Below are 25,219 nucleotides of genomic sequence, written 5' to 3'. Positions count from 1 at the left end.
GGTGGCTCCTGCAGACCAATCAGACTCCTGCATTCTGGATCCTATTGTTCTAGGACTAATCAGATTGCTGCATTTTGGATCCTATTCAACTAAGTACATAACATCTACCAACTAGCTTCCGTGAATATAGAGGGGATTTGCTCTGCTACATCACTCACTAGCATAAGTGAAGGAAGGATACTACTTAACAAATATTTCCTTGCCTTTTACAGTGGTACCTTGGGTTAAGTGCTTAATTTGTTCTGGAGGTCCGTACTTAACCTGAAACTATTAGCACCACTTTAGCTAATGGGGCCTCCTGCTGCTGCTGCGCCGCAGGTTCCACGATTTCTGTTCTCATCCTGAAGCAAAGTTCTTAACCTGAGGTAATATTTCTGGGTTAGCGGAGTCTGTAACCTGAAGCGTATGTAACCCGAGGTACCACTGTCTCCTAAACATCCCCACAAGGGGGATGTTTTTAGCTCACCTTGGTTTTCAAACCCAGCCTGTGCAGCAACCTGAACATGCCAATACCTTCTCTGGAAAGGCTGGGATGCTGGGTGTCTTCCATAGAATGTTGGGAAATGGACGCTTGCCCCTTCCTCCGAATGGGTGGCTGTTGCAGATCCTCGTGCTTGGTCGCCGTCCCCAAGCAGCCAAAACGCAGATGGTCAGGTAGCCATCCAAGAGTTCCCCATGACACCTGGGGACCTGGCAGGATAAGAGGCCTGGTCAGCTGAGAGGGGATGCTTTGCTGCTGAAAGGGCACTAGCAGCCCATCTGCCAGGGCAGCCACTGAGACATAAAAGCCAGCAACACCTTCTGCCCTCAATAATTTTTTCTAGAACCTCCGCTATCTGACTGTGTCCTCATCCAGCTCAAGTAAGCCTAACGGGCCACAGATTTTCCTACTTGGGGCTACATGCACAATGACCCCCGGTCTTCTGTAGAGATTTGAAATCTCAGTGAATCTAACAGATAACAATCAGCACTCCTGCCAAACTGCAAGCCTCCATGATTCTCTGGGGAGAAACCATGACATTTAAACCTTTGCAGGGATTGTAACCTGGATATAAAAGAGAGAGGCATTAGAGTTACTGAGGAGGCTTACAGATTCATTTTTAAAGCAGTTTTCCTACCACTACTGATGAATGTGAATGTTACAAGACAGGGGCTCCTCTACTCCTTGGGGAACATGTGTCATTGAGAGGAGCAATATTTCCTGACCAGAAAGCAGAATGCAGGTAGATTCTGGGAAAGCCTCATGTAGTTTCAGATAATATGATCAACGAGTTGGGATAAAGTTTGGGGACGTCTTGCTGCTGTGAAGCTGGTGTGAAAAATAAAGAAAGGAGGCACATCCTTCGGAATAACCCTGCTATGCTGAATACATCAGTTGCTTAAAACATGGTGCTGATACGGCCCAGAACGTACCTTACGTAGCACTGGTAATAGTGCCAGTTCCACATATAGGGATGTTGTACATGAATAAAGGGCTTTTGTGATGTCATGTTGTACTTTAATGTCCTGAACTACCTGTGATCTGCTAATGAAGAGTAGTATACAAATTAAATAATAACAATTAAATAATCCCAATTACACTCAAGTTTCTGGAAGGACTTTCTGAGAACCTCACAGAATAGCCTCTTCTTGGATTGTCTGGGTGGAGCTACTGATGGGAAACATATCTCACCAAAGTCTCCCAGGATGCTATATAAGCAGGCCTGGTGGCCCACATGCCATTCACACTGAATCCTAAAATGTGGGCCAAAATCTTCTTACCATTTGTGGGACTCCTTTGCGGGGCCAGCCTGCCACTGACTTCTTCCCAGGCTGTTCCAGGTGAGTTTGCTTCTCTTTCCTTCCTCTTTGCAGCCTTCTCATGCATGTACCTGAAATCTGGGCATCTGGAACCACCCTTAGAAACAGAACAATAACAACCCTTGGATTCTCTTACTCCAACTTTTCTGCTTATTTGCCAGCAGTAAACAGGATAGTCATTCCAAAAGGACGGATCCCATGGTTCCAAAACAAATACCCTTTTATTAAGATTTGTAAGTGCCTGTTTCTGTGTGCTGAGAACTTTGTAGGTTTAGGGGACAGCAGAGACATTCTTCTGATAGCGGCAAAGAAGGCAGGGCTCTCACAAACTATGTAGCTGAAATTATTTAGCTGAGATTCCTGCATTACAGGGGGAGGTTCAATCAGGGAGGCTCTATCTATACAGGGAGCGCAGCTATCATCAAGCCTTGATTGAAGAATGTTACAGTCCTATCTGGGATCAATGGGGTGACAGAGTGACAGATGTCTCAGTCGGATCACCCTCACATCCGTCTTGAGACTTCTCCTGGGGCTCCCAAGTTCAATCATGTATGAGACAAGGTGTGCAGAACCAGGTATACACACGATGGAATATTGGTTGTGGGCTAGCACTATAAAATACGGGTTGCATTTCCATTTTGTTGCCAGCCTTTGAGTCTACTCTCTGACGGACTTACGGACTCTGATAAATCCAGAAGTTCCAACTCTTACATAGGAAAATCAGATCTATTGGTATTCAAATCAGATCTTGAAACCCTTGTATAATTCGAGTGAGCAATATATTTATTGCAATAGTCAAACCAGATTAAGGTACATTGGGGGGGGGGAACAACAAGTCAGGTGTAAAAAAAAATTTGCTCCCCCGAGATAACAGGGTCACATATCTCAAAAATAATAAATTCTGTCCAACTCGGGACCTTTATCTTAGCCCGATTGAATGTTTTCCCTTCAGCTTTTGTCAAGGGCAGATTTTTAAATATCCCCAGAAATGATAGACATTGTGGATGTTCTTTAAATGTGCCGGACACTGTAGAACATATCCTTTTCTAATGTCCATTTTACAACCTGCTAAGCAAACGCATGCTACCCCCCCCCCCTTTTTGGGCACAATGAAAATATCTGATTAACCTGGAATTAACTGCATGGGGGGGGGGCTGAGGTTTTGTTAATAGTATCTCTTGGAGTGCTAAATGGCACTATTTAGCGGGAAGAAATCCCAGTGAAATTCCTCATCATTATATATTCTACATGGCTGCTTATTTGTATATATTTTAAATGTTTTAGGATGCCCTATATTTGTAATGCCTAGAAAGGTTTTGATGAAGTAAGTAAGTAAGCATTACAGGGGGTTGGACTAGATGAGCATTGGGGTCCCTTCCAATTCTGGAATTCTATGATTCCATGAAAAGAGAATATGCATGGGAAAGAGGGTCGGAGAGAAGGAAAATCACAGGGGTGTAGAGAAGAACAGATGGCAGACAAAAGCAAGACTGGAAGGAGTGAGATGAAAAGCAGAGGTTTTAACCTACGGCATTTATTCATTTGCTGATTTTTAAATCATTTCTTAGCTGCTTAAATCTTAAACAGTGCACTAAGCAACATAAAAACTGTAAAGCAATATCAGAAAAACCATAAAAACAGTAATATAAAGTCATTAAAAAACCAGGAATTTCTTTTTTTTTTAATATATATTTATTCAAGTTTTTCAATACATAAACATATTTAAACAAATAACATTGATTATTTGACATCTTTTCATCGTTACTTTGGACTCCCCCACGCCTCCCGCACACACTTACATCGTTAAAGAATTATTTCCAAACAAATTATCATTTTGTTCATAATCTTGGATTTGATCATTAGCGTATAGTTTAAACTTAAGTCTAATTTAGTGGTAGACAATTACTTCTACTCTGACATCCCAATCAACATTCAGCCAAATTACAATACTTTTGCAGATAAATCTTGAATTTCTTCCAGTCTTCTTCCATCCTCTCTTCTCCCAAGTCTCGAATTCTGCCGGTCATCTCAGCTAATTGCATATAGTCCATCAGCTGCATCTGCCATTCTTCCAGCGTAGGTAGATTTTGAGTTTTCCAGTTCTTAGCAATCAGTATCCTTGCTGCCGTTGTTGCATACATGAAAAATGTTCTGTCCTTCTTTAACACACTCTGGCCGACAATGCCCAAGAGGAAGGCCTCTGGTTTCTTAGTAAAGGTGTACCTAAACACCTTTTTTAACTCATTATATATCATCTCCCAAAAGGCCTTCACTCTCGGGCAAGTCCACCAGAGGTGAAAAAAAGTTCCTTCATTTTCCTTACATTTCCAACATTTATTGTCAGACGAATGGTATATTTTGGCCAATTTGACTGGGGTCATGTACCATCTATATATCATTTTCATTACATTTCCTTCAAAGCATTACATGCAGTGAAGTTCAGCCCAGAGGTCCATAACCTTTCCCAATCTTCAAACATAATATTATGCCCAATATCCTGTGCCCATTTTATCATTGCCGATTTGACCATTTCGTCTTGTGTGTTCCATTTCAGCAACAAGTTATACATCTTTGAAAGTACTTTAGTCTTAGGTTCTAACAGTTCAGTTTCCAACTTTGACTTCTCCACCTGGAATCCTAACTTTTTGTCATTTTTAAAAACTTCTTTAATCTGAGCATAGTGTAACCAGTCTCGCACTTTATCTTTCATTTTCTCTATACTCTGCAATTTCCAATTGTTACCATCTCTTTCTAATATCTCCCAATATTTTGGCCAATTGGCCTCCATATTGGCTCTTTTTCGGGCCTTAGCCTCTAGGGGTGACAGCCACCTCGGAGTTTTATTCTCCAATAAGTCTTTGTATCTTATCCAGACATTAAATACTGCTTTCCTGACAATATGGTTCTTAAAGGCCTTGTTTGTCTTAACCTTGTCATACCATAAATATGCATGCCATCCAAATGCATTATTAAAACCTTCTAAATCTAATACATCCGTATCTTCAAGAAGTAGCCAATCTTTTAGCCAGCAGAAAGCTGCCGCTTCGTAGTACAGCTTTAGGTCTGGCAGGGCAAAGCCCCCTCTTTCTTTCGCATCCGTTAATATCTTGAACTTAATTCTGGGCTTTTTGCTGCAAGCCAATTGACCCTTTAACAGCAGCTTAAATCTGGAAATTTCCAGACAAATGAAGAATCTGTGCTGGGTTAATTGCTTCCCTGGCAGTCCCAGAAAAATAAAGGCAGTTGAGGTGTATGTTACTCCTTGAGGTTTACCGTGAAAACCCCTCTCACTAATAAGAATAGCCACAAGGCAGCAGAGAATTAAGGTCACAGTGTTCCTTCACCATTTTGCTAATTCTGCATCTTGTCCTCTAAAGAAGATAAAGGAAGATGATTATATATATTGTGTTCTCATGTTGTACTTTTATGTTCTGAACTGCCTGTGATCTGCTGATGAAGGGTGGTATACAAATAATAATAACAATAACAAATAATAACAAAAGGAGAACTTCCCCATAGCTATTAGGATTTCCCACAAATCCCAATTACACTCAAGTTTCTGGAAGGACTTTCTGAGAACCTCACACAATAGCCTCTTCTTGGATTGTCTGGGTGGAGCTACTGATGGGAAACATATCTCACCAAAGTCTCCCAGGATGCTATATAAGAAGGCCTGATGGCCCACATGCCATTCACACTGAATCCTAAAATGTGGGCCAAGATCTTCTTACCATTTGTGGGACTCCTTTGCGGGGCCAGCCTGCCACTGACTTCTTCCCAGGCTGATACAGGTGAGTTTGCTTCTCTTTCCATCCTCTATGCAGCCTTCTCATGCATCTACCTGAAATCTGAGCATCTGGAACCACCCTTAGAAACAGAGCAATAACAACCCTTGGATTCTCTTACTCCAACTTTTCTGCTTATTTGCCAGCAGTAAACAGGATAGTCATTCCAAAGGGACAGATCCCATGGTTCCAAAACCCTTTTATTAAGATTTGTAAGTGCCTGTTAGAGGAGACTCTTGAGAGTCCCATGGACTGCAAGAAGATCAAACCTTTCCATTCTTAAGGAAATCAGCCCTGAGTGCTCACTGGAAGGACAGATCGTGAAGCTGAGGCTCCAATACTTTGGCCACCTCATGAGAAGAGAAGACTCCCTGGAAAAGACCCTGATGTTGGGAAAGATGGAGGGCACAAGGAAAGGGGGACGACAGAAGAAGAGATGGTTGGACAGTGTTCTCAAAGCTACCAGCATGAATTTGACCAAACTGTGGGAGGCAGTGGAAGATAGGAGTGCCTGGCGTGCTCTGGTTCATGGGGTCACGAAGAGTCGGACACAACCAAACGACTAAACAACAAACGTGCTTGTTTCTGTGTGCTGAGGTCTTTGTAGGTTTAGGGGACAGAAGAGACAATCTTCTGATGGGGCAAAGAAGGCAGGGCTCTCACAAACTATGTAGCTGAAATTATTTAGCTGAGATTCCTGCATTACAGAGGAGGTGCTATCAGGGAGGTTCTATCTATACAGGGAGCGCAGCTATCATCAAGCCTTGACCGAAGAACGGTACACTCTTTCTACCTGGGATGATCGTCTTCTTCCACTGAACATGCAGCTTAGGGAGGGACACACATGAAACAGGGGGACACCTGCGTAGCCAGCCAGGCCAGCCAGATGAGCCCTGGCAATGGGGTGACAGATGTCTCAGTCGGATCACCCTCACATCCGTCTTGAGACGTCTCCTGGGGCTCCCAAGTTCAATCATGTATGAGACAATGTGTGCAGAACGAGGTATACACACGATGGAATATTGGGTGTGGGCTAGCACTATAAAATACTGGTTGCATTTCCATTTTCTTGCCAACCTTACATAGGAACTCTTACATAGGAAAATCAGATCTATTGGTATTCAAATCAGATTTTGAAACCCTTGTATAATTTGAGTGAGCAATATATTTATTGCAATAGTCAAACCAGATTAAGGTACATTGGGGGGAAACAACATCAAGTCAGCTGTACATATAATTTGCTCTCCCGAGATAACAGGGGCACATATCTCAAAAATAATAATTTCTGTCCAACTCAGGACCTTTATTGTAGCCCGACTGAATGTTTTTCCTTCAGCTTTTGTCAAGGGCAGATTTTTAAACATCCCCAGAAATGATAGACATTGTGGATGTTCTTTGAATGTGCCAGACACTGTAGAACATATCCTTTTCTACTGTCCATTTTACAACCTGCTAAGCAAACGCATGCGCCCCCCCCCCTTTTTTGGGTAGTCTAACATCACGGCACAATGAAAATATCTGATTAACCCGGAATAAACTGCAAGGGGGGCTGAGGTTTTTTTAATAGTATCTCTTGGAGTGCTAAATGGCACTATTTAGCAGGAAGAAATCCCAATGAAATTCCTCATCATTATATATTTTACATGGCTGTTTATTTGTATATATTTTAAATGTTTTAGGATGCCCTATATTTGTAATGCCTAGAAAAGTTTTGATGAAGTAAGTAAGTAAGCATTACAGGGGGTTGGACTAGATGAGCATTGGGGTCCCTTCCAATTCTGGAATTCTATGATTCCACGAAAAGAGAATATGCATGGGAAAGAGGGTCAGAGAGAAGGAAAAACACAGGGGTGTAGAGAAGAACAGATAGCAGACAAAAGCAAGACTGGAAGGAGTGAGATGAAAAGCAGAGGTTTTAACCTACGGCATTTATTCATTTGCTGATTTTTAAATCATTTCTAAGCTGCTTAAATCTTAAACAGTGCACTAAGCAACATAAAAACTAAAGCAATATCAGAAAAACCATAAAAACAGTAATATAAAGTCATTAAAAAACCAGGAATTTCATCTGTCTGTCTGTCTGTCTGTCTGTCTATCTATTTTGTTCCCTTAGGTGTAATATTGATGTGCACTGCCTCTGGCTCTGTTCCCGAAGGCATGATGATTACGTGGCAGGCAGGTGGCCAATCAGGTAACACCACCGACACCCGAAGTGCACGCACTGGTAGCACAGCATACCTCAGCATTGCAGAAGTAGCCATTGCAGCGGTGAACGACTTCATCTGTCGAGTAACCTTTGAAGCGTTCCAAACAAATGTCAATGAACCTGAAGGTAAAAACTCTTGACACAGTTGGGACTTAGTTTTCCTTTGAAAAGCATGGTTTGGGAGCAGGATGATTGTTTCCAGATTGCTTAAGATCCTCTCAGGGGCTGACCATTTCAAGACTGCTTCCTCCTTAATTCAGAAATTTATTTCTGCTTTCCATTATGGCCTGTTGAGATAAGACTTTCCCCACCAGTTGCCATGATATCAGTGCTAGTATTGGCTAAAGACACAACTTGAAACTGCAATCAGTCCGGTCGAGGTCTGAATAGCAATTCTCCTCTTATCTCTGCAGAAAGGTTTTCACCGTTCTTGAACAATACTAAATGCATGTTTTTATCAGAAGGTAACAATGGGAGAAGGAAAGGAAAGAATGTGTACCCTACAGGGGTCAAGGTGTCTCCCAAATAATTTCCACCCCCGTTAAAAACCATTCCTACCTCCAGCCAAGGATCCTTCTAACCTTCATCTGCCTGTTGATCATGTTTACCCAGCATAGGGTGACCTAGATGAACAGATGGTGCCCTTCTATTGGAGGCAGATTTTTATATTCTTGCCCTGGTGGCCAAGTCCACATATTTAAGGAGCTCCATACCTAGTTAGCTGCTCCAGGAGCAACTGTGCAGAGATGGTATCATTTGATATGGGAAGTTTTTAGCTATCCGTGGTTTTCAAACCCAGCCTATACACCGATACCTTCTCTGGGAAGGCTGGGGTGCTTTTTGTGCTGGGCGCTTTCTTTATACATGTTGGGGAAAGGAGCTGTGTAAATATTCCTGGAATCTCCACTATCCCACCGTGTCCTCATCTAGCTCAAGGAAGCCCCATGCATGTGCCACAGATCTTCCTTCTCAGGTCCACACACACAAGAACTTCAGTTAAATCCCCTTTGCTCCTTAAAGCTTTCATTAAGGATTTACACCCTCTATCTACAGATTAAAAATGTTTGTCAGAGAATCCAGCAGAAAATAATCAGCACTAAATGGTGTCATAAATGTTTTCCATCAAGTATGTCTAAAATTAATAGCTGTTGCCTCTCTCTTTCTCTCATACTTTCCCCACACCAAAACTTAAAAGACAAAGGGAACGGTCTCCATGAGAACCTCAATCGCGCGAACCATAAAGAAAGCAGCCTTCAGCGAGCACAGACAATCCTCACCAGCATGGTCATAGGGCTCAATGCAAGTGAAGTTTCTGTCCAGTGGGTGAAGAATGCCCTCCTTGAAGGTCGCCATGTGAATCCCCGAGTCTTGAAGGGCAGCATCAAGGATTCCCTCTTGGCCCTCAGCCAGGTGGTAATCCCCTACTCTGACTGGAACAACGGCACTTCATACTCCTGTACGTTTACCCGCACAGCAGGCATCGTGGAGCCCACCCAGAGGCCTGAGGAGAAATCCCAGGGTGAAAAGTGATGCAAACCCCATCCTCAGCATCACAATCTCTTCAGCCTATCCCAGATTAAATAATTTCCATGTATCCATGTTTGGCCTAAGGCTGAATAAAAGGGAGCAAACTCACAGATATCTCATGATGTGATCACTTGATTGAGGTGGTGGGTGGGTTCTGGGAAGAAGCGGGGAATGGATTAATCTCCCTGCAAAATCGTGTTGAAGTTTGATTACTGTAGAAGCAAAGTGTGCTTAGCACATAACCATGAAGTTCACTGGGGGGGGGGGGGGTTGGCAAGTCACTGTCTCTTAGCCTATCCTTCCTCACCAGGGTTTAGACTCTCCCAGAGCACAGATTTTTGTGTCTCCCCCCCCAGCAGAGCATTTCGTATAAAAGGAAAGGTGAGTGGAGTGACAACAATTCGTTTTGCTGACCAGTGTCTTCTGCCTGTTGATCATGTTTACCCAGCATCAGTTGACCTAGATGAACAGGTGGTGCAGTTCTGTTGGAGGCAGATTTTCATATCCTTGTTCTGGTGGTCCAGTCCACACATTAAGGAGCTACGTAGCTAGCTGAGATTCCTGCTTTGCAGGGGGTTGCACTAGATGACCCTTGGGACCCTTCCAACTCAATAATTCCACAATTCAAGGAAAAGAAAATATGCATGGGAAAGAGGCTCAGAGAGAAGGAAAATCACAGGGCTGTAGAGACAAACGGATGGCAGACAAAAGCAAGAATTGAAGGACTGAGATGGAAAGCAGAGGTTTTAATCCAAGGCATTTATTCATTCATTGATTTTAAAATCATTTCTAAGCTGCTTTATATTTAAAAATAACACACTTAAGGAGTGCAAAAAGACAATGTGCTGCTGCCGTGAAGAATGTATGAAAAATACAGAAGGTAGGCAAACCCTTCAGAATAACCCTGTCAAGAATTCCTGTGTTCATCAGAATGTCATCATAGCCCTTTCTAGATGCTCCTGCTTGTCCTTCTTTCCAGATCCCCATTTCCTAAATGCTGCCTGTCCATCAGGTATGTCTAACTCTAATAACTGTTGCCTCTCCTTTTGTCTCATACTAACTCCCACCGGAAACTTAAAAAGACAAGGCGAATTGTCCCCATGCTAATTTCTATTGCATTGCGAAGAAACCAGCCTTCAGCAAGCACAGACAATGCTCACAGGCTTGTCACAGGGCTCAAAACAAGTGAAGTTTCTATTCAGTGGATTAATAATAATAATAATAATAATAATAATAATAATTTATACCCCACCCATTAGGCTGGGCTTCCCCAGCCATTCTGGGCAGCTCCCAACAGAATTAAAAGTACAATAAAACATCAAACATTAAAAACCTCCCTAAACAGGGATGCTTTCAAATGTCTTCGAAAAGTCAGATATTTGTTTATTTCCTTGACATCTGATGGGAGGGCGTTCCACAGGGCGGGTGCCACTACTGAGAAGGCCCTCTGTCTAGTTCCCTCATTGAGGGTCAGCATGTGAACACCCAAGTATTGAAGGACAGCAGCAAGGTTTCCCTCTTGGCCTTCAGCCAGGTGATAGTTTCCTACTCTGACTGAATCAATGACACCATGAAGCTCACCCAGAGGCCTGAGGAGAAATCCCAGAGTGAAAAATGATGCACACCCCTTCCTCAGCATCGCAAGCTCTCCAGCCTATACTACATCTTTCTCTTCAGCCTATCCCGGATTCAATTATTTCCATGCTTCATCTATAGATAAATAAAATCTCAGTATCTCTCAGCTTAATGTACATCACAGGGGTTCTGTAATGATAATATGTAATGATAACACTAGATGAAGCATATCCTACTGTATCTATCCCATCTGGGCACAAATTTCTGGTGAATGGGGCATGGGCCACCTGTCACTTTTTAGATTAGCAAATGGAATGTCCTGTATTCTTCTTCTTCTGCCATAGTATGATAGAAAGCTTAGGCCATTCATATATAATATTAAAAGGGTAGTTGCAAAATGCCGCCCTTGAACATGTTGATTTCTGTTCCTTCCTGGAGTGCAGTTCCTATGGGGATCTCTTAGCCACCTGCCCCTTATTATTATAATGCTGCAAGGAACAGTGGAGAATCATTATCAGATCGCGAAAAAGGAATTAACAGATTTGCTTTGGGGTGGGGTTGAGGAACAGCACTCAAATTGTAAAGGGCTAATCACTGGTCTCCTAGGGTCATGGAAGCCCCTATAATTTGTTCTAACTGCCCAAAGCTCCAAAGACTTGCCAGAGGTTACTAGAAAATGATCAACCAGTAAACCTGAAAATTGATATAAATACGCCCCCAAGCAATGGACACCTGAGAGTAGGTGAAAAGGCGGGCAGGGCTCTGTCACTTTCCTTTCATACGTTTCCCCTTTTATTCCACCTTACATCAGCTAACCTTGCTAGCACTTAAGGCATGCATTGGTGTCTCAGTCAAAGACATAGCTGATGTATTTCTCTTAAGAGATGTGTTAGCAGAATTAGCCAGCAACCTATGTAGACTGTTAAGTCTGGTAGTTTCTGTTTCTGTACAGAGGAGATTCTCAATCTAGAGGGATGCTTTGCTGACTGGATGTTGTGGCTTCTGATAGCTCTACCTTTGTTGCTTCCCATGGGGTACAAAGTAGATACTCTGGAGTGTCCCAGAAATGATCCCCACCCTGTCCCACATGAGTGGTTCCAGCCAGGAGCTCTCTTCATTGGTGGAATTGCTTCTCAGTTAGTTTACCATTCTCATGAAGTTTCATTCAGTGAACATCCTTCTCAGAACCAGCTTGATGTTCCAGAGTAAGAAATTGCTTCGTTTGCTCTGCATCTTTTGTAGCTGCTCAGATCACAAATATATTTTTTCTGTAAATGGCAGAATGTTAAGAGTGTGTTTTCGTGTGTGTGTGTGTGTGTGTGTGTGTCCGTCTGTGTGTGTGTGTAGGTTTGGTCAACACCCCCCATAGAATCTATTAGAAATTACCAATATTGTGATATGATAGCAGTAAACATACTCGTTATACAAAGGGATGAACAAATTCTACCTCTATATGCAGAATGGTGACAAAATTCTACCAGCACATCCTTGCTTTGGCATTTGCTGTGAACGAAATCAATGAGAATCCGAAGTTCCTACCCAATGTCACACTTGGATTCCATATCTATGACAGCTACTACGATGCAAGGATGACGTATCGTACCACTTTGGGTGTGCTCTTCAAAACAGATAAATTTGTTCCCAACTACCAGTGTGACCGACACAAAAAGCTCATGGCTATCATTGGCGGACTTGGCTCTGATACCTCTAATCTTATAGCAGATATTATAGGTTCCTATAAGGTTCCACAGGTAGGAATTCTCCCTGTACACATGAGATTGTGTGTGAGAGTGATGTAGGTGCTTCTTTCTTATGCGGAACTTGATTTTGTAGTTTCATGTTATTTTGTTTATTCTTCCCTTATTACTTAACATTTATTTTTTGGCTCTTAGTTAACTGTGGCCTCCTTGAGTGTGTGTGGTGTTTTAAGCTTGCCTTTTAAAAATAGGGTTATCTTTTAGATTTTTTATTTGTTTTGTGTGTGCTGGTTTTTGTTTATACAGTAAAATGTAAGTCATTTGAGTTATGTTGGTAATGAAGCGACCGATAAAACAACAACAACAACAACAGAGATGAGGGCAGTGTTGGGGAGCTTGGAACAGGAGGGGGCTCAGAGTTTGGTGAGGGCAAGGGTAATGGGACAATCAAGATTTTAAACAGAGTGTTGCCCCAGTGAAACAATCCAAATTGTACCCAGGATGGTGTGAGAGACTGTGCTGTGTAGAGTTTGGGGTGTCAGACTAACAGGGCCTAGGAAACCCAAGTTCAAATCTGTACTTGGCCATAAAAATCTCATTGGGTGACCTTGGGGGCCAGTCACTGCCTCTCAGCCAGTATACATGAAGGAGTGTCTCCACCCCCATTGTTCTGCCCGGACGCTGAGGTCCAGTGCTGAGGGCCTTCTGGCAGTTCCCTCGCTGCGAGAAGCCAAGTTACAGGGAACCAGGCACAGGGCCTTCTCAGTAGTGGCACCTGCCCTGTGGAATGCCCTCCCACCAGATGTCAAAAAGAAAAACAACTATCAAACTTTTAGAAGACATCTGAAGGCAGCCCTGTTTAGGGAAGCTTTTAATGTTTAATAGACTATTGTATTTTAATATTCTGTTGGAAGCCGCCCAGAGTGGCTGGGGAAACCCAGCCAGATGGGTGGGGTATAAATAAATTATTATTATTATTATTATTAGCCTACCTCACAGGGTTGTTGTGGGGATTAAATGCAGGGAGAACCATAAACGCCACCTTGAGCAGCTTGGAGAAAAAAATATCTCATTGGAGATAGAGATGCAATCAATCAATTCTCTTCTCTCCTGCCCAACATTTTGCTAATGAACATTTGATACAAATGTTATGCATGCTTTAGTTGTGATTCCTGCATTGCAGGGGTTGGACTAGATGACCCTTGTGGATCTCTTCTAACACTACAATTCTATGATTTTATGATGATGAAATTGTATGCTTTATATACTTGGGACATTCAATCAGATGTGCTAAATTTAGCTCTAGGCTCCTAACAACTGTTTATATATATAATTGTTGTATAATCAGGAATATAAAGGCATTCCTAACTTTGCCCTGCAATATCTGCACATTATTATTTTTTCCAGCTCACATATGGCTCATTTGCCCCACAGGGGAATCGTATCACTCAAGGGCCATCCTTTTATTGTCTGGTCCCAAATGAAACCCAGCAGTATATGGGGCTTATCCTGTTACTCCAGTATTTCAAATGGACATGGGTTGGAATTCTTATAGATGATGATAACAGTGGAGAACATTTCTTGCAGACACTGGATCCATTGTTTTATCAGTATGGGATCTGTTCAGCATTCACCCAAAGAATCCCACGCATAAGCCATTGGGATAACTTCGAGAAACTTATTGATATAGCCACAATTTTTTATGCACATTACACAGATTATACAGTGATTACATTCATTATATATGGAGAATCTTTGACTATTGCATGGCTTAGGGCTATTATGTTTATACGAGACTCTGGAAACAAGGAGACTCCCTCAATGAGAAAGGTGTGGATTACAACAACCCAGATAGATTTCATATTAACTGGCATTCAAAGGAGCTGGGGTCTTCAAATGTTCCAAGGTGCAATTTCCTTTACAGTTCACTCCAAAGAGATTTCGGGGTTTAGGGAATTTATTGGGACCATAAAGCTTCACGGGGCCCAGAAGGACAGTTTTCTGAAGGACTTTTGGGAGCAAGCCTTTGACTGTGTACTTCCTAACCCCAATGTGGCAATGGATGTTGACCAAACATGTACTGGAGAGGAGAGACTAGAGAGCCTCCCTGCACCACAGTTTGAAGTGTTCATGACTGGTCACAGCTATAGTGTTTATAATGGTGTTTACGCTGTGGCTCATGCTTTGCATATTATGGGCTCTTCTCAATCCAAGCTGAGAACTAATGAGAAGGGTTTCAGTGCTGAACTTCAAGATCTTCAGCCCTGGCAGGTAATGTCCCTACAACAAAATATTCTTTCATTTCAATAAACAAAGTACTGTCAAACCTCCATTTACATAACCCTCTGGTTATGTAAACTTCAGGATGCGCATGCGGCAAACCCGGAAGTATTCCTCAGGTTGTGGAAACCTCGGAGTTGAGACTATATTCAGCTTTCTCCTGCATGAATCACTGAGGAAATGGAATTGGCCATCTTATTGGTTGAGAGCATTTTATAGGTTTATATTTCTTTCATAGGCTGATGGGAGGAACCCCAAGGCTCATCTAGTCCAACCCCCTGCAATGCAGAAATCTCAACTGAAGCATTCATGAAAGAGGCCATCCAACCTCTGCTTAAAAACCTTCAGGAAGGAGAGTCCACCACCTTCTGTGGGAGTCTGTTTCAGTGTCAAACAGCTCTATTAGAAAGGCCACGACAGTCCTTCTTTATTGTGTCACATTCCTCCAGGGAATTGTCTCCTGCATCATTTCCCGTCCTGCTACTGTTCTTAATGCTACTGTCTTTGCATGTTTTAAATTTAAAAATTGTCTGCCACTGGAAGTCCCCCCCCTTTCCAAATTTTCCTATTGCACTATAAACTACTTAGGATTTGTCATTCAGGATTTCAAAGTAGAGCAGATAGATAAAACTCTTGAGCATCACAATCCTTGTTCCACCAACAGCTTTGATCCTGAAAATCTGATTTGGCTGCTGAAAGGGATTAGAGGGCTGGGAAGCATTCCACTTGAGGCTCCTCTGGAATAATAATAATAATAATAATAATAATAATAATAATAATTTATTATTTATACCCCACCCATCTGGCTGGGAAAGCTTGCCTGTTTCTTGCGACGGGGACTTCTCATCCTTCCTCCTGTTCTTGAGCCCTCCCAGTGGTGATGGGCACTCCTCCATAGCCCACCCAGCTTTTCCCAGGGCAATGGTGACATCAAGGTTGCAAGGATTCCTCCAGAAATGCTCAGGATGATTCAACATTCCAACCAGTAGTCTGACTGCAAGGTGTTGAAGTGCACCATCTCCCTGTTGGACTGTGCTCTGATGGGGCATCCTTCTGCTCCTGCACAGTGACCCCACTTCAGCTTTCCGGGCTACTCTTAAGCTCTCAAGCCCAGTGGTGCTAAAAATCCACACACAGACCCAGCCATAAAAGAGAGAAGTCAGCAGACTCTTCAGCCTAGGGTGGTGGAAGGTCTTCCTGTTGGTTGCCTTTCCATTTCCTGCTTCCCAGAGAGTCTCTCCTGGGTCTTCCAACTGGAGTCAGAATATCCAACGCAGGAAGAATTCCCATAATCCCCATTAGCCATGTTGAGTGCTTGGTAACTGTCATCCAACAGCAGTGGAAATCACTACCTGACATAAATGGTAGTAGTCAGAAAAGATGAATTCTCTGATTTATTGATATCCCTCTTTATTATACCTTAGCTCTATCACTTTCTTCATGGGAGTTCCTTTAATAACTCAGCTGGGGAAACCATTTCCTTCAATGACAAATGGGAAATGCGAGGCGGCTTTGACATAATGAACACGATCATACTTCCAAATAATTCTTTCCAGAGAGTGAAAATTGGTAGGATTGACATAGATGTTCCCAAAGGTGAAGAACTCATAATTCATGAAGATATAATTGTCTGGCACAGCGGTTTCAACCAGGTATGGATTCTGGCGTGGCTGGATGAAGACATGGGCTGAAGGAGCTGCAGTCAATGGCATTATAGCCTAGGGTTGCCTTGCTAACTAGTCCAGGAAGTATTCTGGCCAGTATAATCATGAGGAAGATAATGCTCATACCACCTTTAATGTTTTTAGACAAAGACTGACATAACAACAATGACTGATCACAGAGATAACTATAGAGATAATACATCCATTATCTGGATAAGGGATTCCTTGGTTCATTTTGAATTCTTCTTTGTTTATTTTTCTTTTGGTTTCCCTTAGTGATTAGTATCGACAGGTTGGAGAGCAGGGAACGAAAGCTAGAATTTTAATATAGCTGTGATTGGTAGTAGTATATATAGATTCAAATTCAATGCAGCAACTATCAGAAGTGTTAAGATACTTTCTGGTTCTTGACATACATAAGGACACACTTATTTCTGAGTGTGCAAACATTTTAAAAATTATTCTATGAACGCAATTAAGTCCACCATAATAATGTAGCTACATTGAGGAGTTGGTGCTTTGGTTGCAATCTTTTAACCATTTAATTGGGATTAAGCTGTACTGAAATCAAAGGAACTTAATTAGGAGCCAAGATAAACTGGATTGCACTCCTATATTTTGACTACCTATTCATCCTGAGCTCAATCTAGCTGCTTCATTTTAACTGAGCAACCTGAAAAGTATTCTCTGGCCATTCAGCATGATTATTCCCATAGTCCCTTTCTTGACAAGAGATAGATCCCCATTACTGATTACCAGTCCAGATTTTTCACTGACCCATCATCTTTGCCATCTTCTCTGAAGATTCTCTCTGTTTGTAGATGTGGAATCTTAACTAATGGTGACTCACTCTCTTCAAATACTCGTTAGACTCAGTCTTTATGAGTTATCTGCTGGCTAAACTATGGGGATTACCAGAGCTGTTCCCCTGCTTGCCCAAGAGGGATGCTTTTAGGTCCTTAAAAGGTCTGGGGCATATGCCAAGATCAACATCAGAAGTATCTGTCTGTCTATCTTTCTATCTATCTCCATTTCCCTTTTGTAACTCCTTTAATGTCTGCATAGGCGATGCCTATTTCTTTGTGTAACGACTACTGCCACCCTGGCAATGAGAAGAAAAGGAAAGAAGGGAAGAAATTCTGTTGCTATGATTGTACTCCATGTCCAGAAGGGAAGATTTCCAACAAGAAGGGTAGGTCATGTAGTACCCCAATGTTTGATCCACACAGAGTACCGTAATTTAAAAGAGTTGTGCCAGATGGCTATTTACAAGTGAAAACTTGCTCCAATGTGCATACTGTCATGTGATTAGCTAAATCAATGCGAGCATGGAATTTGCAGAAGAGCGAAGGGAATGTATATCCAAATATCTTCTAAGGGTGACACCATCCTGGTTCCAAGCTTCACAGCAGAATATGACTCTATCCATGCTTTACATTGCAAGCTCATTCGGAGGTGTGCTCAGTCGATTACTACACCCCTCTGCTGCCCCGTGTTTCAAAGGGTGAAGCCTAAGGAGCACTCCTGTAAACACCTTGATGCCAGTCAGTGATGAATTGTGAATATGGAAGAATCCCTTTACCAAGCTGGTACTTCGGGGTGCTCATTATTTTGGCATAGTGTGCCTTGCACCCACTCCCACAGCCATCTAGCTGTGACAAAAAATGAAGCCAAAGAAACAAAAGCCTAGCAAACAAGAGGTGCTTGGAGTAGTCTAAAATAGGCGATCCCTCAGCGAAACACCCCAAATATTCCTACTCAGTCTCTAAACAGGCGACTAGTTATTTCTGTACTCATCCACAGGTGACTGGATTGGTTTTAGTCCCTGACAAAAAGGAAAAGGAGTAAGCTGTATTTCAGCTTGTACATTGTTTTGAAAAGTGCAAATTATATAAGCTCACCTTTAGACGTACCTTAATTTTTATCCCTAAATCTTGAGTGTTTCATATATGTCAATTCACTTTTTGAGACAAGAACTATATTTAAAAAATAGGAGAGCTCTGAAAGCTGGGTGATAATCTTGCTCCAATCTTCTTCCAGTCTATCGGGGGGAATCCTATGGAAAGATCCACCAATGGTAGAGAGAGATCTCTACATTCTTAACTGATGTATGAGAGGCATAGCTGCCAACTTTCCCCTTTTCTTGCGAGGAATCCTATTCGGAATAAGTGAATTTCCCTTAAAAAAAGGGAAACGTTGACAGCTATGATGAGAGGTAGAGTGGAGAACAATCCATAGGTAACAGGTAATTAATGCTGAAATGATAAATTTACTCTTTTTTAGATATGGCTGACTGTTTCATGTGCCCAGAAGAGCAATTTCCAAGTAAGGACAAAGATGAATGTGTGCCTAAAGTTATAACCTTTCTTTCTTATAAAGAACCTTTAGGAATCACTTTAGCCTTCGCTGCTGTTTTTCTTTCCATTCATGCAGTCTTGGTGTTAACAATTTTCATTAAGCACAGGGATACACCCATTGTCAAAGCCAACAACCGAGGCCTCACCTATATCCTCCTCATCTCCCTCCTGCTCTGCTTCCTTTCTTCATTGTTTTTCCTTGGCAAACCTGGAAAAGTGACCTGTCTTCTCCGACAAACAGTGTTTGGCATCATCTTCTCAATGGCTGTTTCTTGTGTATTGGCCAAAACCATCACTGTAGTGATAGCTTTCATGGCTACAAAGCCAGGATCCAGCATGAGGAAGTGGATGGGGAAAAGACAGGGACATTCTGTTGTTTTTTCCTGTTCCCTCATTCAAGCAAGTATTTGCACCTTGTGGTTGGCAACCTCTCCGCCATTCCCTGATTTAGACATGCACACAGTAACTGGGGAAATCATTGTGCAATGTAACGAAGGGTCAGTCGCCATGTTTTACTGTGTCTTGGGTTTCATGGGCTTCTTGGCCATTTCCAGCTTCACTGTGGCATTCCTAGCCCGCAAGTTACCTGATAGTTTTAATGAAGCCAAGTTCATTACCTTCAGCATGTTGGTCTTTTGCAGCGTGTGGTTATCCTTTGTTCCAACCTACCTGAGCACAAGAGGGAAATACATGGTGGCTGTGGAGATTTTCTCCATCTTAGCCTCCAGTGCTGGGTTACTGGGTTGCGTCTTTGCCCCTAAATGCTACATCATTGTGTTTAGGCCCCAGCAGAACAGCAGAGAGCTAATTAGGAGAAAGTTTTAAAGATTCTGCCTTGTTTTCTTCTACTACACTATTAATGCACTATTAATGCATTGGTAAGGATTACTAAAGCATTAGTCATGATTTGATGAGTAGGTGAGGAGCCTGCCTCGAAAAACATCCCAGAAAAGGTACATTATGTATTTTCAGGAGCTGACTTTTGCACAGTGGTTGAGGTCTTTGGAGAAAGGGCAGTATGTAAATCAAATAAAATAATAATTGCAACTCTAGTGCTTAACAGTTAAATGCAAAGCAAGCTCTTAAACAGAGAGCTAAAACCAAAAGAGAGGTGGTTAGATTTCCAAAAGATTTACAATAGGACAATGACAGAGATACACTGTGTTTGTACCACAAGAAGTGAAGTTACAGGGAACCAGGCAGAGGACCTTCTTAGTAGTGGCGCCCTCCGTGTGGAACACCTTCCCTTCACATCTCAAGGAGATAAAGAAATACACAACTTTTAGAAGACATCTGAAGACAGCCCTGTTTCAGGAAGGCTTTAATGCTTGATGTTTTTCTATGTTTTTATATATGCTGCAAGCTGCCCAGAGTAGCTGGGGAAACCCAGCCAGATGGGCGGGGTATTAATAATAATAATAATAATAATAATAATGTGAGCATAGGTGCATGCTGTACTGTGCTGTGCTGACCTGAGGGTTTGACATCTGCCCTAGGCCATGACATTCACCTGGGTCCCAGGTTATGATACCCAGATATCATCATAATAAATAAAAATATTAATCAAAATATCATATTGTAGCCTTATGAGGCTTTGCCCTCGGGTGGGAAAAATATTGCGCCTGGGAAAGGGAAGTGGGAGTCAACAGACGCTCAAGGAATAGTTTCGGAGAAAAGGCTTTTATTTCTACCATCCATGAACTGGTAGAAGGAGCAAGTGTGATAAGTCACAAAAAGCATGCACGAGTTCACAATCATGTGCACAAGCATATATACCCTTTCCAGTTCCCTTCCCCTTTCTCCTCCCTCAGGAGTCCTGCCCCATGTTGAGGTTCCTGAGCATGTACAGAAAGCTGTCTTGGGACTATTGGACTCTTCCCAGGAAAGGGGGAATGAGAAGCCGAGGGGGTTTTCAGCATGTTCAGATATATTTCGATCTCTTGTTCTGGCATGGTTCCCGGACAGAAAGCAAGTTGCAATGTGGTTCTTTAGCAAGGCCAGAAGGCATGAGAAAGGCCTGAGAAACAATGGACTGTTCTCTACCTTTGTTACAGCAGAGCGGAATGTTTCTGATGCTTAGCTGCTGAGAAAATGATTTTGAAAAGCTTTGAGAAGCTCTGAGCCTGCTTTGGTGGGGGGTGACTTCGGGCCTAGGTGAGGTCACCTGTCCTCACCTTCCTTCAATATCTGTCCCATTGGGGGGCATCCGAGGTCTGTATGCGTGTGGCCAGTGCCGGATTTACATATAAGCTAAACAAGCTATAGCTTAGGGCCCCACTCTCTTGGAGGCCCCCCCAAAAATTAAAGGAAAAACAACAACCCTGGATGTACATTTCCAAAATATAAGATAAAAAACAAAATAAAACTTACATACAGCAATACTGTTTTGTGTTGTGTAGCCTCCTATTTGTTATGTGCAAATGACTTTAGATACCTATTAGGTCCATAAATTACCATATAGCATATATTCAACACAAAAAACAGCGACAATTTGTTGCTGACAAAGGACAGCTGGACATACCCTTTCCCCCCCAAAATAAGACAGTGTCGTATATTAATTTTTGCTCCCAAAGATGTGCTAGGTCTTATTTTCAGAGGATGTCTTATTTTTCCATGAAGAAGAATACGGTACACATTAAGAGTTGAACAACAACAAAAATGGAAATTACCTGTATACGGTACGCCTTACGGTAGCTTCGGGGGCCTTATATTCAGGGGTAGCCTTATTATCGGAGAGGCCTTATATTTGGGGGAGGCCTTATATTACAGTGAGAGGCAAAACTGGAAGTAGGTCTTATTTTCGGGAGGATGTCTTACTTCCGGGGAAACAGGGTATAAAGGGTCCCATTACCTTCAGTAGCTGAGGGCCGCATCAAACCTAAATCCGGCCCTGCTCAGGAGGGTGCTCTCCTTTTCATACTGGGTGCTATAAAACTAATGAGGGATATTGATCTATAAGTCTCCTCCACATGGCGGAAATGACTGGCAGAATCCGTGACCAGGGAGAAGAGTCGGTGGAAGAAGATTGGAAGAAATTCAAAGATTATTTACAGAAATATTGCAAAATTAATGAATGTTAGAGTGATGTTGGATTGAAATTAAGTGGCTTCTAGCTGTACAGGCTTTAAAGTTATAAATATATCAAGATTAAGGATTAGGATTAAAAAGGTTAAAAGAATGGAAAGATTGGTTTTTAATAGGTAAAAATTTAATGTTATATTATATTAAGATTAAGGATTGGGATTAAAAAGGAGGGAAAGGAATTGCTGGACTAACAAACTGAATTGGAATACAAAAGAGGGAGGTATGAGGAGGTCCGGGAAACAAGTAAATGTAAAAGTAGTGATGAAAAGATGGAATTGTTTTTAACTGTTTTTTTCTTTTTTCTTTTTGTATTTTGCGTTGTGTAATTTTCCTTTTATTCTTGAATTTTTCTTTTTTGTGGATGTGATTCTTTCTTTGTGAAACTTTAATAAATATCATTTAAAAAAATATATATATATAAGTCTCCTCCCCAGAATTTATGCTGCAACTCTCCCTCAGCTTCCACCATGCCCATCAACTGTCACCTTCGGCCAACTGCCACTCTCCCTCAGTAGTTTCACCCTAGGCCTCAACTGCCTCACCAGGCCGCAGTTCCTCAGCTCCAGGACTCAACTGACAGCAGGCCTGGGTTTACTCAGCGCTTTTAATATCTGGAAATTGGTATATAATAAATAATAGGAAGAGAGGCTGCAAGGCATAGTCCCAACAAGCAAAAATGAAGTATTTTATTATATTACAATGAAGTTGCAGCAAGAGGAGAGAGAGTAGAGCAAAACAATACTTCACGAGCAGCTGAAAAAAAGACCCATACATTTAATGTAGAAGGGACAGGGGATGTCGTGACACACACAAAAATGACGGAACATTTGAAGAACAAATGATCCCCCATTACTTTTCTTCTTTTTTTTAAAAAAAGTCAACCCCAAAGACCTTATTTTATGGGATGAATGGTTTGGGAGACGATTTGTTGCCTTGGAAACTGAAGACCAGAGGGAGCAACTGTTTATGAGCAGTTGGAACAGACAATGGGATATTATTATTATTATTAATTTAAACGGTGGTTTTTGTGTGTGTGGCTTCTTTTATTTCTTATATTGCATTTTATTATATTACAATTTGAATTCCGTAGGATACCGTATAAAGCACAATGATAATTAACAAAATACAATTTTAACACAATAATAATATAATATAATATAATATAATATAATTTAATATAATATAATATACAATATGAGAAATAAAAGGAGCAATGAAGATTCATTTACAAATCACAGAACAGCTAGCACAGTATATTACAATGGCTACAGCAGGCAGAAAAATCATTACGTAGCCAGAGGTTATGTTAATAAACAGCACCACAACAGGTCAGGTTAAGGCAGCATTTCCCAAACTTGGGTTGTTGGACTACAATTTCCACCATCCCTGACACTGGTCTTGCTAACTAGGAATGATGGGAGTTGCAGTTCAAAAACAGCTGGAGACCCATGTTTGGGAAACACTGGGTTAAGGAATGGCTTTGTTTACTGAAAATCTTTTATAAATGGAAAGTTAGGGATATCTGGAGTGAGCCAAATCCTACCAGTCAGGACTGAACTCCCTGCACTTGAACTGACGTGTGTGTTTCAGTCCTGCTTTGTGCAGGATTCGTGCGTACAGGTTAAGTTCCTAGTGGGAACTTAATTTTCACATGCTGTATTTATTAGGAAAAATGAAGTAATACAAAAGTATGACGTATACTAAGCAGAAACACCAAAACAACTCTCATAAGTTACATAATTTATAACGCCTTGATGAAAATGGCCACATTACTGTATTAAATAATAAGAAGTTGAAAAGGTGGACAATAGGATCCATTGGAGGGGAAAGTGAGTAGTCCAGAGATTTGGGGGGATGTCTAAATGTGAATATGTAATTTGTACTGTTACAATCAATGCTTTTTTTGGGGGGGGGGAGAAATGCAGGGGTACGCCTACCCCTAAACATTTTGTGAATCTTTGTACTTTTGTCCATTTACCGTACAGTATTTATTTCCCCCCAATTTGAACTATAAAATGGTGCCTTTCTTGAGTCCAAATGAGAGTACCTCTAAACATTTTTTTAAAGAAAAAAAGCACTGGTTATAATTTTATACAGCGGTACCTTGGTTTATGAACTTAATCCGTTCCGGAAGTCCGTTCTTAAACCAAAACCCTTCTTAAACCGAGGCGTGCTTTCCCTAATCAGGCCTCCTGCCGCCAGTGCCCTTCTACCGTTCAGAGTCCGTTCTTGGACCGAGGTAAATTTGCAAACCGGGACACTACTTCTGGTTTTGCGGAGTTCATAAACCGAATCGTTCGTAAACAGGACTGTTCTTAAACCGAGGTCCCACTGTATTTGTAAAACCAAATAATTTTTTTTTTCAAAAAAGAGAGATAAAAATGGCCACATGATGGCAGCAGAGAACTACGAAAGGTGCTGTGGTTTTTAGGAGGGACAGGCAATTTATGAGAAATTAATGTGAAGAGAACATACTGCTCTTCTTGTTTTTCGTATGAATGTAAACACCCAGCCAGTATGAAGTAAAGTGGGAAGTAGACTGAGCATCCTTGGTCAGTGGCTTATAGGAGTTTCAGATGATTTAACCTCAGCGGTCCAGCAAGGAACTGGGAGTGAATACATCTCACAACTTTCCCTCCTGACTTTTGAACTATATTCTCGAACTATACAGACACTACCTGCAGGCAGGCCACATTTTTGCATTTAATTTTTTTATGTTTGCAATTTACCCCAAACGCTCTTGGATGAAGCTGGTGATGTGGGCACATTTCAATCTGTGCCCTTCAGACCCGGTTTGGGGACTGATCACCTTTCTTGATGACCTTTGCTGGGAGAGAGGTGCAGATCTCTCAGTGACATGCAATGATGCCACCTGCCATACAAATCTTTTGAATTTAGGCCAGGAGGTCTGGCATTGTGATGGCTCTGGCCTCACCTGTGGGATAAGTTCAGAAGGGCTTCGTGCTCAGGATTCATCCTTGCCTCCTGTTCTCTTAAACAACCACAGAGGGTAGCGGCGATGCAGTATGCAGAAAAGCAAGAAAGCAGGTTGCAGAAGTTGCTAGCAATGTGGAAATAACTAAAGAATTGAGGTCTCCAACCACTGGGGTTATGCATTGCACATTAATATGGTTACAGGTAGGTAGCCGTGTTGGTCTGCCATAGTCGAAACAAAATAAAAAAATTCCTTCCCGTCGCACGTGAGAGACCAAACTTAGTTGGTCTCTCACGTGCTACTGGAAGG

At 41.8% G+C, this 25,219-nt stretch overlaps 2 protein-coding genes and 1 long non-coding RNA gene across 6 annotated transcripts in view; 2 read left to right on the top strand and 1 right to left on the bottom strand.

Moving 5' to 3' along the window:
- LOC308462347 (uncharacterized protein) overlaps positions 1-9,426 on the top strand; it is a 68,827-nt gene extending 59,401 nt beyond the window's left edge. For 2 of the 4 annotated variants that reach the window (XR_013979093.1, XM_080980012.1), the window contains exon 3: positions 8,987-9,426. Coding sequence is in view for 3 of the 4 variants with exons in the window: in XM_080980012.1 (XP_080836138.1) it covers positions 8,987-9,321 (335 nt within the window). In the remaining variant the exon portion in view is untranslated. Of the gene's footprint in view, positions 1-5,442; positions 5,592-7,698; positions 7,777-8,986 lie in introns of those variants that run through there. The other 2 variants (XM_080980014.1, XM_080980011.1) reach the window with 2 other exon arrangements.
- LOC308462413 overlaps positions 1-13,403 on the bottom strand; it is a 31,961-nt gene extending 18,558 nt beyond the window's left edge. The window contains exons 1-2 of the long non-coding RNA XR_013979129.1: positions 9,428-13,403; positions 1,762-1,897 (exon numbers count right to left, since the gene is read on the bottom strand). This is a non-coding gene — a long non-coding RNA (uncharacterized lncRNA). The remainder of the gene's footprint in view (positions 1-1,761; positions 1,898-9,427) is intronic.
- Positions 13,404-16,385: 2,982 nt separating this feature from the next.
- On the top strand, positions 16,386-20,136 carry LOC308462303 (vomeronasal type-2 receptor 26-like). Its single transcript, XM_080979931.1, has 2 exons — positions 16,386-17,726; positions 18,818-20,136. Exons 1-2 carry the CDS (start codon positions 17,603-17,605, stop codon positions 19,714-19,716), a joined length of 1,023 nt encoding a protein of 340 aa, XP_080836057.1. The 5' UTR covers positions 16,386-17,602; the 3' UTR covers positions 19,717-20,136.
- Positions 20,137-25,219: the final 5,083 nt, after the last annotated feature.

This window comes from Podarcis pityusensis (genome assembly GCF_964106645.2).
Source record: "Podarcis pityusensis genome assembly, chromosome: 13".
Lineage (NCBI taxonomy): Eukaryota > Metazoa > Chordata > Lepidosauria > Squamata > Lacertidae > Podarcis > Podarcis pityusensis.
This window is presented reverse-complemented; position numbering and strand designations above follow the sequence as displayed.

What these genes read in the sequence shown, in the direction of transcription:
- LOC308462303 (XM_080979931.1), top strand. Translation starts at nt 17,603, where the DNA reads ATGCCTATTTCTTTGTGTAACGACTACTGCCACCCTGGCAATGAGAAG. An exon ending in GAAGATTTCCAACAAGAAGG is followed by an intron (nt 17,727 to 18,817) that starts GTAGGTCATGTA and finishes ACTCTTTTTTAG; the next exon opens with ATATGGCTGACTGTTTCATG.